Source organism: Erythrolamprus reginae, chromosome 2 (assembly GCF_031021105.1).
Source record: "Erythrolamprus reginae isolate rEryReg1 chromosome 2, rEryReg1.hap1, whole genome shotgun sequence".
Classification (NCBI taxonomy): Eukaryota; Metazoa; Chordata; class Lepidosauria; order Squamata; family Dipsadidae; genus Erythrolamprus; species Erythrolamprus reginae.
This window is the reverse complement of record NC_091951.1, coordinates 297,085,028-297,100,730: the sequence shown is the minus strand read 5'-3', so window position 1 is coordinate 297,100,730 and position 15,703 is coordinate 297,085,028. Positions and strand designations below refer to the sequence as shown.

Genomic DNA, 15,703 nt, shown 5'->3' with positions numbered 1-15,703 from the left:
CTATGCCATTTTAAGCATGTGTACCACATACAAAAAGATTCTCAGAAATCTTTGTAATATTGCAAAAGATGGAAGAGGGTTCAGCTTTTGTACTGTATATGATGCGTGGTGCTTCCCCTTTTTGTATCATAAATAACTATGAGGATCATACTAGGAAGCATTCACAAAAAATAAAAGAACTACTCCAGAAATTTTAATTACTATGTATAAGACGCACCTCCCCCCCGCCCAAAAAATAAGGTGGAAATGTTGATGCGTCTTATACACTGAATACAGTCATTTTTGGCCTCCTGAAACCCTGCCCCCTCATCCCATTTTTGTGACAAATGGGCCTTTTTTTTTCAAAAATGGGGGCATTTTTGCCTTTCCTCAGCCCCCCAGTAGTACTCTGCAGTCTTTTTAGACCCTCTGCACACCCCATTTTTGGAAAAAAAGGAGTGGGAAATGGGTCATTTTTTGCACAAATGGGGGCATTTTTGCCTTCCCCACCTCCCAGGAGCACTCTGCAGATTTCCTAGAACCTCTGTACACACCATTTTTGCAAAACAAAATGGGTGAAAAATAGGCCACTATTTTCAAAATGGAGGTGTTTTTGCCTTCCCTCAGCCCTCAGGAGCACTCTGCACTTCCCAGACTCTCTGCATGCCCTGGTTTTTTTTGCAAAAATGGGTGAAAAACTGTTCCATTTTTGCAAAACACAGAGTGCACAAAGGGTTTGAAGACCTGCAGAGTACTCCTAGGGGCTAGGGAAGGCAAAAACGCCCCTGGTTGTGTTTTGTTTTTTAAAAAAGGGGGCACACAGAGGATTTGGGAGGCTTGCAGAGTACTTCTGGGGTCCAAGGAGGACAAAACCTTTTTTTCCTTACTTACCTCTTTGAAATCTTGGTGAGTCTTATACACCAATGCGTCCTATAGTCTGAAAAATATGGTAAAGCTCTTTCCTGCAAGATCAGGTTGCCGCAGTGAGGTGTGCTCCCTTCATAAGCCTACTGCTGTACTGGTCTAATCAGGGTCTCTCCCCCCTCCCATGACATTACAAACAAATGTTGCTGTAGGACGCCACACACACACACACACACACACACACATCCCAGAGATATCTCCATAGTGTTTGTCTCCAGAGAGTAAGTCATCTGTGTAACACTTTGGTTGAAATTCATTCATTCATTCATTCATTCATTCATTCATTTATTTATTTATTCAATTTTTCTGCCGCCCGTCTCCTTAGACTCAGGGCAGCTTACAACATGTTAGCAATAGCACTTTTTAACAGAGCCAGCATATTGCCCCCACAATCAGGGTCCTCATTTTACCCACCTCGGAAGGATGGAAGGCTGAGTCAACCTTGAAATTGCTTGAAGCGTTCCAGAGTTATGCTTCAACATACAAGCATACATGCATATATACATAGATGCTATTAAAGAGAGAGAGAGAGATTTTTTAAATAAGTCCCTTTTTTTTTTGCATAATTTTGAATCTCTATAAAAAGTAACAGAGCAGAAAAGATTTTAGGGACATTATTAAGAGAGAGCTAAAAATATCACGATGGCGATTCAATTACTATTAATGGAGCTCAGTTTCTATAAGATATTAAATTGTTCTGGACAATAAATTACTCCTCAAACTTTTCAAAATTGCAAAACACATATCTGTAAATCATCCAGGAAGCCAGGAAGGGACTATGGTAAGTTGTTAATACTATAATGAGCAGCTAGCTCACAGACAAACTTATATCTGATACCAAACCCTACTACTAAGGAAATATTAAGCGCAACAGTTTGATGTTTTAAATCAGTGTTTGTGCATATTTCGGAGGGTGGGGGCTCACTGTTGGGACAGAACATTAACTGTATCAACTACTGCTCCAAATAAATGTATGCTTGCTTTGTTTCTTCGGTCTTATGAGATGGCAGAACCTGCATTGGCAGGAACTCATGTTTTTTTCCATTTCCTACATCATACATCTCCCATCTCCTCCTGAAGCAAAGGCACAATAGCGTCTTACTATAAACTGATGGGAAACCTACTCTCTCATAAAACATTCATTTCTTCTAGAACAGTAGCTAGGCCAAATAAGAATTTATTCTTTGTTTTCTGAATATCCCTAAGACAAGTGTTTAGGCTGATCCTAAATAATAGAAAAGTTAGACATAAATACTATATTTAGAGAACACTACATTTTTATTTGATGTTCTAGAGGTCTGGGACTGCATGTTTGAAGTATGCACAGACATATTATTTTCAACCACAATATATCAATCATTACCAAAAAAACATAGCTATCATTCATACAAGATGTTTATCCTTTTTAAAAACAAAAAACAAAAAAATTGAAGGACTATACTTTGAAGTCCAATAGGGCACCTTGCAAAGAGGTTTTGAACAAACAGTATGGCTTTAAATGGATACCTGTCTAGCCTATTACTGAAGCAGTTTCATGTGTTCCTAATCCATGTAGCATTACTACAAGATCTTTTAAATACCATACCACATCTTTTAAATACCATACCACATCTCAGACATCAACACCCTAGAAAATGTCCAAATGTCCAAATATACTTCACCAGAAGAGCCCTTCACTCCTCCACTTGAAACAGAATGCCCTACGTAAACAGTCTATCAATCCTAGGTCTTGAAAGCTTAGAACTACGACGCCTAAAACACGATCTAAGTATTGCCCACAAAATCCTATGCTGCAACATCCTGCCTGTCAATGACTACTTCAGCTTCAACCGCAACAATACAAGAGCACGCAACAAATTCAAACTTAATATTAATCGCTCCAAGCTTGACTGTAAAAAATATGACTTTAGCAATCAAGTTGTCGAAGCATGGAACTCATTACCGGACTCAGTAGTGTCAACCCCTAACCCCCAACATTTCTCCCTTAGACTATCCACAATTGACCTCTCTAGGTTCCTAAGAGGTCAGTAAGGGCGTATATATATATATGCTGAGCCGGGGTGGCGCAGCAGGTAGAGTGCTGTACTGCAGGCCACTGAAGCTGACTTGTAGATCTGAAGGTCAGCGGTTCAAATCTCATCACTGGCTCAAGGTTGACTCAGCCTTCCATCCTTCCGAGGTGGGTAAAATGAGGACCCGGATTGTGGGGGCAATAGCCTAGCTCTGTTAAAAAAAGTGCTATTGCTAAAATGTTGTAAGCTGCCCTGAGTCTAAGGAGAAGGGCGGCATAAAAATTGAATAAATAAATAAATAAATAAATAAATATAAGTGTACTAGCCTGCCTTTCGTCCCCTGTCAATTGCCTCTCCTTATCTCATATATCATGTATCCTTTCTTCCTTTCATATATCTTCTCCTCTACTTTTATATATTTTCTTTATATATAATACCTCATGTCCATCCTCTTCAACATGTATTGTGTATTGGACAAAATAAATAAATAAAATAAATAAATAAATAAAATAAATTTGTTATGTCTGGGCAAAAAGTAATATTCATCATGGCAGTACAGCTGATGTGAAAACCTCCAGCAGCCAACATCATAGTTTACTTTAAAAAAAAAAATAACCACCCAAGCCACTGCAGGGTGTTGTGAGAGAAGGATATCTGCAACCATGCAGAATAGCAGACATTGAATTTGTCACCACTCTACACTCCAGCACTCTTAGCTGGTTGGCTAAGCAGAACCTGCTGGAATCAGAAACATATGTCACAGCAACAGCAAATGATTTTTAACAGCAAACAATCTCACAAGGCACTGTAAGTCAGGAGTTGTCACCTCCTAAAGCAAAACTGGTTCTCTTAATTTGAAACCTGAAGCTTAGACTCTATCTCTATCTTATTCTCCATCCATGGTCCTGAAAATCTGTTTAGTTTATACACTGTTTTTATATTAGAATACATGACAAGCCTGCCTCTTAATTCAAAGGAAAAATTGGATATTTGAGGGACTATCTCTCAGTTTCTGCCTGCCAGGTAAGATTGGGCAGTGTGGTTATGCTCAAGGTCCCTTCAATTATACAACATCATCAATTAGGATCTTCTCCAATATGCTACCTAAAAGATATCTCTTCAGAGAGCCGTATGGGACATACCTATAATTATTCTGAAATTCTCCAAGTTCTTAATTTTTTTACAAACATACCAATGTATGAACAGTGTGGCACCTGAGTATCTTTCAGTATAGTACAAATAAAATAATATTCATTCCTTGCATCTGATATTGCCACGACATCAGTCAGAAGCCAATTACTCTGAAATTGTTTGAAAACCTGCCTTTGCTCTAAGTCAGTATTATTCAAACTTAGCAACTTCAAATTGAAAATCTCACATACTCTAATGACACTCCTTCTTGGATTGGACTTGCCTTTTCTGCCAGATTTGATGGGATAGGAAGACTTGATTGGTGGGAGGCAGTCCCTCAAATATCCTGATCACACATTATATAGTGCTTTATAGGTCACTAGATGATGCATGACTCATTGAGCCATCAGTTCAGAAATATTTCTTGTTACCTAAATAGAATGACCATGGCAAAGGAAAAAGCAGTGGGAGCAGAAGTGATTTCTGACTTTCTGACAGCTTTGGAGCACCACATCACAATAACAGGACTGCAGCTAACTGTTTGCAAATGCAACTTTTATGAAGTTCCTTCTATTTTAATTCCATGAACAATAGATTCCCAATTTTGGACACATTTTTAATTTAGGCTATTTGAAGTAACTTGTTTCAAAAATTGTTGCCTTATGATGCACCATTGGGGCTTACTGAAGATTACAGACAGACAATAGAGGTTAAGTAGTACATAGATTACTAGCACTTTGAATTGAACCTGGAAACAAACTGATAGCCATCCTTGTCATCACATTTTGCCCCAGGCAAAGCTTCTGGAAGATCTTTAAGGAAGCTCCTTGTAAAGCACATTATAGTAATTCTTGCAGGAGATGACCAGGACATAAGTGACTGAGCATAGTCATTCCAGGAATGGGGTTAACTGGTGCACAACCTGAAGTTGTGCAAAAGCCCTCCTAGCCACAACTGTCATCTGTTCTTTGAGCAGAAGATAAGGGGGCTCCAGAAGGATCCCCAGATAGTTCACCAGATCAGTCTAGGACATGCCACCATGTTTAGAAGAAAATATGGTAAATTTCTAGGTCCTGGTGGCCCCAAAACACAAAGCCCCCTTATCTATAATTTGTTGGTCCCCATACAGACCTCCAAGTTAGAATGTCAACTAATTCCCTAATTCCCATAGCCCTGTCTTATGTCTAAGGATATTTATCCATCTAGTAGAGCTATGATACCGTGATCAATGATATGAAAACCACCAGGAGATCAAGGATGGATGCACTATCCCTCACTGTTGTGAGCCGCTCCGAGTCTGCGGAGAGGGGTGGCATACAAATCTAATAAATAATAATTATTATTAATAATAATAATAATAATAATAATAATAATAATAATAATAATAATTATCCCATCCCATTCCCACTTGTGGTCATATTGCCTGAAATTGCCAAAAAATATAATCCAAAAGTTAATTCTCTCATTCCTAGTCTATTCCAGGGATAAGTAAATTGTAGCTCTCCAGATATTTTGGAGAACAACTTTCATAAACCATAACATGACTAGTAATTATGTGGTGTGGTAGCCATATACAGCTGAAGAAGAGCATAGGTTATCAATAACAGGTCTATCTCAAAAGCAATTTTTCAGAATTTTAGACAAGAGTTTTTCACAATTCCACTTGGTCATTTCCAACTCTTTGTGACCAAGGATGGTCTGTTAATATTGGTCACTAGGATGGTCTGCTGGTATTAGTACTGGTTTCTTCAATACTTAAAAGTTTTTGCTTGTCTCATTAGTGGCAGCACTCATGATAGCATCTAACTTGCTTGACTTCTGTTGGCTTCTTTTTCAACTTAATATTTTTCAAGCATCAGAAACTCCTTCAGTAGCTCTTATCTTCATATTATGTGTCTAAAATATCCTAAACTTTAATCCAGAGCTACTTATTCATGAACTATAGTTTTTGTCTTTCTGCAGGCAAGTATGTACTCTCCACACATCTCTAACTGAGGATTAGGAAGTTTCAGGAAATACCAAAAAAAAGGCAAAGTTCTACTAAGGAACCAAGAGTAAGTATGATTTTAAGTCTCTGCGATGAGGTCCAAATTGGTGGTAAATATGCAACAACATTTCATAACTTACAAACTTCTGTTAAAAAGATAAATATTTAGATTCAATTCTTTGTATCTGTATACATGCCTATTAGATCGACATATTTCTGATAGGGAAGATTTCAAAGAACTAGGCTTTGAACAGGATAGCCCATATCTTTTTTTTAAAAAACTGTTGCCAATCTGCCACTCCAACTATTAAAGTTCTTACTGAATTATTAAGCATGCTTATTTAATCATGGTAATGCTGCTTGATGTACCATGTATCAATTATTTGTTACCTACTGTGTCATGAAATGCTTTTTCCTCCATTTCTTCTAAATTTTCCTGGGATTGTAATTGTGATTCAAAAACCAGTGTTGTTTCACAGATAATTTCTCCAGCCTTCAGCATAAATTGCACCATAAAAAGGATGTTTGGGTAAAGTTGATAGCACATTTCACATGCTGCTAAAGCTATGGCACAAACAACAATAACAACACCTTGTTAGTTTGTAATATCAACCATTGTTGGAATGAAAAGAATCTTTAGCAAAGAATTTTCTGGAATGGATATATAAATATTGTGTGACCTCTTCTGGCTTGACAAAATACTACATGCACAATTCTAATGGAAGAATTTTATAATCTGTGTAAAATACAGAGGTCCATTTTCCTTCCTGTATTATTGACATATTTTTCATGTTTACTCTTCTTTTTCAACTTTTGGGGTAGAACTTTTAAAAATCTATATAAAACAGTTGACTTAGATTGTAATATTCTTTAATGGGTGTCTTTTTATCTGCAATGTTTCCTAATCTATTGGTTTTTTTATACACCTAACTGCAGTCTAATATTTAGGCAAAAATGCAGGAATAGAGGCATGCTGAATCATATGTAGGAAGTGTAAATTAATTCAGTTTATATTAAATTACAGATCTAAATTACTATCCCTCAACAAAGATTTTTTATCTGGCTATTATCTCCTTTATTAAATGGAAGAATTCAATGTGCTTCTTCTAAGCAACAGCTGGTAACAATGAAGCAGGCAGAACAAGCTGATAATTTAAGCGATCTGCTTAACACGAACTTACTGTTTTGTGTATAGGTCAGTGAATTTCAATGGCAGCTTTCATCCATCTTAAAATATTATAAATTAGAATATTTATATGCATCTTAACGCAATGTAAAAAAAATAGCCGTCCAATAACTCCTAATAAAAGAACACACACTTGATCATTACTATACTGCTACAAGTGGAATGGGAACCTTCTTTTTAAACAGATTTTTTTCTATGGCAAAATGCTGCAACGTAAAGTTTTTTGAAATTACACTTTAAAGAATTGCTAACACAATCAGGACATAACATAATCAATAAAGATAGCACAAATCTGTGAATGGTATTTCTAATGAAATTTACATATTGATTTTAATAAAATATTTTGTCGACCACGTTTTTTTCACAGGCATTTTTTAATCTATATCCAATATCATACTACAGCACTTCTTGAGAACTGGAAGGTGTGGGTGTCATTATCTTGTTATACTGCTACTGGACATGGGGGGAATCCTTTAATGAGGGATAGAAACATAGAAACATAGAAGACTGACGGCAGAAAAAGGCCTCATGGTCCATCTAGTCTGCCCTTATACTATTTCCTGTATTTTATCTTACAATGGATATATGTTTATCCCAGGCATGTTTAAATTCGGTTACTGTGGATTTACCAACCACGTCTGCTGGAAGTTTGTTCCAAGGATCTACTACTCTTTCAGTAAAATAATATTTTCTCATGTTGCCTTTGATCTTTCCCCCAACTAACTTCAGATTGTGTCCCCTTGTTCTTGTGTTCACTTTCCTGTTAAAAACACTTCCCTCCTGAACCCTATTTAACCCTTTAACATATTTAAATGTTTCGATCATGTCCCCCCTTTTCCTTCTGTCTTCCAGACTATACAGATTGAGTTCATTAAGTCTTTCCTGATATGTTTTATACTTAAGACCTTCCACCATTCTTGTAGCCCGTCTTTGGACCCGTTCAATTTTGTCAATATCTTTTTGTAGGTGAGGTCTCCAGAACTGAACACAGTACTCCAAATGTGGTCTCACCAGCGCTCTATATAAGGGGATCACAATCTCCCTCTTCCTGCTTGTTATACCTCTAGCTATGCAGCGAAGCATCCTACTTGCCTTTCCTACCGCCCGACCACACTGCTCACCCATTTTGAGACTGTCAGAAATCACTACCCCTAAATCCTTCTCTTCTGAAGTTTTTGCTAACACAGAACTGCCAATGCAATACTCAGATTGAGGATTCCTTTTCATTGATATCATTGATATTATTTTTAATTGTCTGTCTTTATATTCTTGATTTTGGGAAGGAACGTGTGGCCATGACAACCAACAGCAGTGGCAAATTTGCAACACCACTGCAATATTAGCAGCATCGGCCCCTGCCCTCCCCCCACCAGCCTGCTGAGTCACTGCAAGCTATGCATATGTATGCCAAAAATCTGAAATATATTAGGGAAATCTTTAGCATTCATTAGAAATACCACCTTTGTGAGCAAAAACTAGTCTGGTGTGGTCAAACACCATTAGCTGCTCTTTCAGTCACATTAACCAGCATGAAACTCTCAGATTGTCACATCTGAATTTCAGGGAACTCTTAAAAATAGTGCAATGCTACATTATTTAACCTTTTGCAGAATCCCTTTTTGTGGAACATGACAGATCATGTTAGCACAACAAAAAGCCTTCAGGGTAATTCAGTTTGAGCAAATTCTATTCATAATTTGGAACTGATCTTTGGGATAAAAGCATATTTTTCTAACAGTTATTTTTACTTGCAATGAAAGGTTTATTGGCAGAAATAACTTTCTTTTAGACTACAAAATGAGTCCAGACTGGACTGTGGAAAACAAATTCTTCCTACAATCAATTGCAGGAAACCAAGTATGATCTCTGTATGAAGTTCCCCCCCACCCACATGCCATCATTAATATTATTTTCTAAACCAGATTAAAAGCAAATTAAAGAAATGAAAGTCCTGAAGAAAAGGAATTGGTACTGATGGTAATAAACAGAATGGTGAGTGCCAAATTCTCTTGAGTTATCCCTTTTAAAGAGAACTCCTTTGGGTAATGCCTACATAATAATAATAATAATTATTATTATTATTATTATTATTATTATTATTATTATTATTATTATTTATTAGATTTGTATGCCGCCCCTCTCCGAAGACTCGGAGAACTTCAAACTTGGCAACTTTAAGACTTGTGAACTTCAATTCCCATAACTCTCCAGCCAGCATAACTGAGAACTAGATTCTCAGAATTGAAGTCCACAATTTTTAAAGTTGTCATGTTTGTGGACAACTACTACATTCTCTTGAGGTCAAAAATATTCAGATCAAGACAGTCTGTCTGTTTGCCAGCAAAAGAGCAAGAAATGAACAGTGATGCCCTTTCCTCTCTTTCTCCTAGCTTCAGCCTTCTATCCCATGCTTACTGGAAAACACTAGGTTGCTTTTGCCAAAGATTTGATCCAATCACGTGTAGACAGCTTGTAAAAATAGGCTAAGGCTGTCATAAAATATAAATATAGGCCAGATATATTTTATAAGCTTCCCTATGTCAAAGATTGCATGTTGCTATTATTATTATTATTATTATTATTATTATTATTATTATTTATTAGATTTGTATGCCGCCCCTCTCCGAAGACTCGGAGAACTTCAAACTTGGCAACTTTAAGACTTGTGAACTTCAATTCCCATAACTCTCCAGCCAGCATAACTGAGAACTAGAGTTCTCAGTTAGTAAATAAAAGATGTCACTCTGGATTTGCCCTCAAGTTTCTTTTGATGCTTTTTTTTTTAATAACAGAACTAGATTGGCAACTGAACATTCCAAAGTATCTTACAAATATAGCAAAGATAAACAGAATTTTTGTTTTTTAAAAAAATCTACCTTTCAAGCCAGTGTAAAGCCTGGATCTGTGTTCTTTGGAAAACCTCTGGTAATCAAATAAGACTAGCAGTAGTAGTCTTAAAAAGACTAAAAATCCAAGCTGTCAGAAGAAACACACATAGTATTTATTCTATAAATTTCCATCTATATATTTGCAGTGTCCATATATAGGTTGTTAGAAACAACTTAATAAATCTTTATGTAAATATTCAGTTATGCATTCTCATTTGGATCACTGTTATTCTGCAGCAGGAATGTCAAATTGGCATCCCACAGGCAGACCACATCCACCCCAGCTCCGTCAAGGGAAAAAATGTCTCAAAATGTCACATGATGGCAACGTCATGCCAGGAGTTTGACACCCGCATTCTATGCTATACTATAGCTTTTTAATCATGTTTAAGGTAGACTATTTTAGAACTTTTGTTGACTTATTTGTTTTGTTTTCAATTATCATCTGCTTCATGTGGAACTATTTCATTACATACTATTTTTCCAGGTGAGGACACAAAAGGTTCTCCAAATATGTAAATGAGAAAGGCAGGATCCCAGAGACAGTTTTTTTCAATGTCTGACCTTATCCTATGAAATAATCTCCACCCAGAGATGCAGTCAGATCTAATGTTCCCTTCACTTTCTGACTACTTTATTTATTTGCGACAGTGTGTATGGCCACCCACTCTCAATTACTCTAGACAGCTTATAAAAACAAAAAACCCAACATACAATCAATGACATCCATGGTAACATTTTGCTTGAACAACTATATCTGAAGCAAGTACTAATTTGCGCCCCACAATGTAAGTGTAAATTGTGACGTTTTAAATGTTTATGTATTTCTTGAAGTACAAACTCAAAAATTGCATCCTCAAATCATTTTTAACTCCTGGCTACTGCATCCTGTAGTTTTTTTAACATCCTTTTCAGGAGCAGTTTATTACTGTCTAGAGCTGACAGAGTAAGACAGTTTCAAAGACACCCAACCAGTGTTGTGCATAAGACAGGATTAAAATCCATAATCTTTACACTGTCTAAATGTGTTATTATGATTGGTTGCAGAGTTAGCCAGATGTTTGGATGTGGCATTTTAATCCATCTATTGAGTCTTTCCCAAGAACCTGGGATAGGCAGATGTTGCTGTTTGACAATGCTAGTTATCATTGCAGGATGTAAGCTGTTCCAAATAATGCTGCCTGTTGCAATTGACAGGTGTTGATTTTGTCAGTGCCAATGGTATTCAAATGGTGTTCCAAATGTTTTAGAATTGCATTCAAAGTGACTGTAATTATTGGTACAATCTTTGTTGCTTTTGCCACATTCTATATATTGTGATTTTTCTCTGTTTCTTTTATTCTGCTGATTTTCACATATTGCAGCATCTACCTTCCAGACTTTTTTGTCTTTCTTATTTATAGCTATTAAGTTGGTGGTGTTACCTGGCAGAGGCTTATCTATTTAAATTCTCAAATCTTAGAGCCCCTCATCTTCATCTGCTGCTGACCAATTCTTCATCTTTTCTTAATAATTTCTGCAGTTATTACATAATTTTTCATTTCAGCTTTTTCTTTACCTCCTTTATCCAAGCCATATTCTTGTATATTTAATGACCAGAATTGTCCAGGTATTGAAGCAATTGTTATTTTTGTTGTTGTTGTCATTATTTGGGGGGAATGTAATTTTGCACATGCTTTTTTTTAACACTGTGTGCAAATTTAATGAATTGTTTAGGTAGCATAATTTCGAAAGCCTGAAAACATAGCTTATACACAAGGTCTTTGAAGTTTAATTGTTGCCTAGATCTTAGTTGGTGCTTTGTTTGCTTTAGAGTTCCAAAGCAACAGCAGTCTACAATTTAATATATCAAGTTAGTCCATATTCTGGTCTTCAGAGAGTAATTACATACAGTATATCTGCTAAAGTGTAGACTCATTTTAGCCTATCCTAATATAAAGTCTCATTTCATCCATTACACTGTTTCATTTTTGTCTGGGAGTTAAGTAATGGCAACTAGACCTTTTTTTCTTTTTTTGTTTCTTTTTTGCTTTGAAATGTTTCACTGTTTGGCTAAGTAACTTCTTCAGACTGAAGAATCTACTTGAATAAGGAGCAAAATCTTTCTAACTAAAAAAGAAAAGAAGTCCAGTTGCCATGAATCAACTTCCAGACAACTCTACCCGATTGACTAAGAATCTTCATTGATAAAAGTTTCATTTTAGTTTTTAAAGGGAGATCATTACTACTTTTCTGTAATATTTTTTTAAAGCAGTGGACATAAAAAATCATTAGTTGTTAACCAAAAATCATTACTTTCTGCAAAAAAAAAAAAAAGTCTAAACATTCCAAAACAAAAAAAGCAAAAAGTAAATAAGCAGAAAAGCAAACAGAGTTTTAGGTACAATCTGGACCTGTGATTGTCAGATACAGTTCCTGAACTAGGAAATCTTTCCCAAGCAAGCAGAAAGAGCAAGTCTGCATAGAAGACTAAAGTAATATTGGTACACAGTGTTTATACAATCACTGAAGATGACATATCTGTATAAGGAAGGAGTGTCAATATTAAAAGCACAGCATACCTTCAACAGTTTGATTTCACATGAGAATAGGAATGGTTTCTGTGCTGCGTCATAACAGATTTTATACAAAATGCCTTCTGCTACAAAAAATAAAATACTGATGTGTTCTGGAGCAATGGGGGCATGATCCAATGAAATTCCAAGAATCTCAAGAGCTTCTAAAGGAATAAAAGGAAACGAAAAACAAATTCAGATTGGTCTTCATATTTTACAAATCTACAAAATCTTAATATTTCACATAATACTCATCACACCTGTAACCCAACGCTTGCCAAATTCTGAACAAAATAACAAGTGTTAAATTAATTTCCTCCTCCGCCTGTTCTGATTATCATTTTGATGAAAATGTAATTAAGAGTCATCCCTCTCATAATTTTGATCAACAGTTACTGAAATATTTATGCTAGAATGTGAATTAAATACTATTGCATAATAAAGCCAGCTAATGAAGTTGAATGGGCCACCAAGAATGTGTAATGTGAGGCCTTGGGAAGCAGTGAAGAACTCAAGATGTGACCTTCCAATCACAAAACCTATTGACCACAATAAGTCCTTATACGGGTGAAACTCAAAGTCAGCATCCCCACAAAGCTCATCTGCGGAAGGAAATATGAAGTGCTCCAAAATTTCCTGGTAGATGGCTGAGTTGACCCTGGACTTAATGAAGCACAGTGGATCAACACCAGCAGATGACATGGGCTGCTTAAATCAACACCGACTGTGGAAATTCATAATTCTTGCAGTGTGTGCCTCTCCATTTTTCCTCCATACTCTGGGTCCTTGGTTTCCAAATGAGATGCAAAGGTTTCCACTTCATGCTTTCATCCATAGAGGAGCTTTATGGGGATGCTGACTTCATTTTATAGCAAGACCTGGCATCTGCCCACACTGCTAAAAGCACCCAAACCTGGTTCAATGACTGCAGGATTATTGTGCTTGATTGGCCAGCAAACTCGCTTGACCTAAACCCCATAAAGAATCTATGGGGCATTGCCAAGAGAAAGATGAGACATGAGACTGAACAATGCAGAAAAGCTACTAAAGCATCCTGGTCTTCCATAACACCTTCCATGCCACACTGCATTGAAGCAGTAATTGCTGCAAAAGGGGCTCAAACCAAGTACTGAGTACATCAGCATTCTTATACTTTTTAGAGGTCCGATATTGTTCTATGTACAATCCTTGTTTTATTGATCATATGTAATATTCTAATTTTCTGAGATAGTGGACTTGGGGGTTTTGTGAGCTGCATGCCATAATCATCACAATTGTGACAAATCTTGCCTTGCATGTGTTGTGGCTCGACCACATCCCGCTCAGCTAATCACAGATTCTGAGGATGGAGAGACGAGTGTGGGTTGGTATCCTAGGCCAGTGCCATAGGTTTACCATCATGGCTTTAGACCAGCGGTCCCCAAACGATGGCCCGCGGGCCACATGCGGCCCGCTGAGGCCATTTATCTGGCCCGTGGGTCTTTTCCAAGGAGCACTGGTAAAGCAGTGAGAACGTCCCCCTCAATCTCATCTCATCCGAGGTAAAGCAAGGCTTGCCGAAAGCCGAGCTGGGCACAACACACACACATACACGCACACACCGCCTCCTTCTCTTTGAGTTGCTAGCTCCTGTTTTCTGAATGGGGATTGAATGGGAGTCTGGGGTCAGAGGGTGGAGGCTTGTCGGGTGAGTCCTCCGCGGGGAGAGAAGAGGGAGGGTGAAAGAGGGAAAAGAGAGAGAGAGAAGTGGAGAGAAAGAAAATTGAAAGAGAAGGGAAAAAGCAAGGGAAGGAGAAGTGGAGAAGGAAGGAGGGAGGGAAGGGAGGGAGGGAGGAAAGGAAGGAAGGGGGAGAAAGAGAGGGAGAGAGAAAGGGAGGGAGGGAGAGACAGAGAGAGCAAGAGACAGAAAGAAAGCAAGAGAGAGAGAGAAAGCAAGAGAGAGAGAGAAAGCAAGAGAGAGAGAGAGAAAGCAAGAGAGAAAGAGAGTGAGTGAGTGAGAGAGAAATAAGGTATGTTCAGTGTGCATAGGAATCTATAGTCCAGCCCTCCAACAGTTCGAGGGACAGTGAACTGGCCCCCTATGTAAAAAGTTTTGGGACCCCTGCTCTAGACAGTAGCTCCCTGCAAGGAAATGTAAGACAGCAGTTTCCAGTGGCTTTAGAGTTCTGGAAGCTGAGGGATCACAACCTGTGCTTTCTAAAAACTATTCAAAAATAGGGATAACAAATTTGTCAAATTCTTTCTCATGTGGGCTCAGACTCACAAGCTCACACTAATATGTTTTAGTCATGTCAACTGGAATTTCTGGTTATACAAGATTCCAGGATTAAAAAATTACTCTACACAATTACAAAACCCAGTGACTGACCCAGATTGGATTCTGCAACATTATCCTAGAACAGCACTAGTGAGTTCTACTTATCTTTGCTACCAGTTTTGGAATGGTAGTGCGCAGCGCCCGTGCGCAACATTTCTGTGCATGCACAGAATGTTCTGTGTGCAGAACATTTTGATGATATCAAGGCAGGTGGGTGGAGCCTCCCGCCACAGCCACTACCGATTCTCCATACCAGGTCAAATTGGTAGCAACCTACCTCTGTGGTACACATATATTTGCCTTAATTCCATAACCTTTTAGAAACCTTTCAGAGTTTTATGATTTGCCAGGTGAAGAATATGGAAAGGGCAAATGATTTTTGCTGATTCCATGTTTTTCCTGGATTGAAGGCCCTTCTGTAAATAGAAGGGCATATTTGAATTCAATAGCTACCTAAATATTATTTACACTGATATGTTTTAGAACAGTTCCAGTTTTAAATCTGTCTCTGTTTCTCTGTCTCAAACACACACACACGGATGTAATTCCATTATTCCTGAGAATATCAAAGAACAGAAATACTAAAGGAGAAAATATACAGACAGTTGGGATACATGAAGTATGGCACAAGTATCTCTCTCCAATTACCATTCCAGAAACTTGAAAATAATAAAACCCACTCAGCTCAGCCATAAAACATTTAGGAGGCCAAGGAATGTTAATA

The 15,703-nt window shown here is 37.5% G+C and overlaps 1 protein-coding gene across 7 annotated transcripts in view; it reads right to left on the bottom strand.

Moving 5' to 3' along the window:
* Positions 1 to 15,703, bottom strand: part of TMEM232 (transmembrane protein 232) — a 158,898-nt gene that overhangs the window by 125,989 nt on the left and 17,206 nt on the right. For all 7 annotated transcript variants that reach the window (XR_011558337.1, XM_070742940.1, XM_070742941.1 and 4 more), the window contains exons 5-7: positions 12,669 to 12,826; positions 10,096 to 10,195; positions 6,428 to 6,597 (exon numbers count right to left, since the gene is read on the bottom strand). Coding sequence is in view for 6 of the 7 variants with exons in the window: in XM_070742940.1 (XP_070599041.1) it covers positions 6,428 to 6,597; positions 10,096 to 10,195; positions 12,669 to 12,826 (428 nt within the window). In the remaining variant the exon portion in view is untranslated. The remainder of the gene's footprint in view (positions 1 to 6,427; positions 6,598 to 10,095; positions 10,196 to 12,668; positions 12,827 to 15,703) is intronic.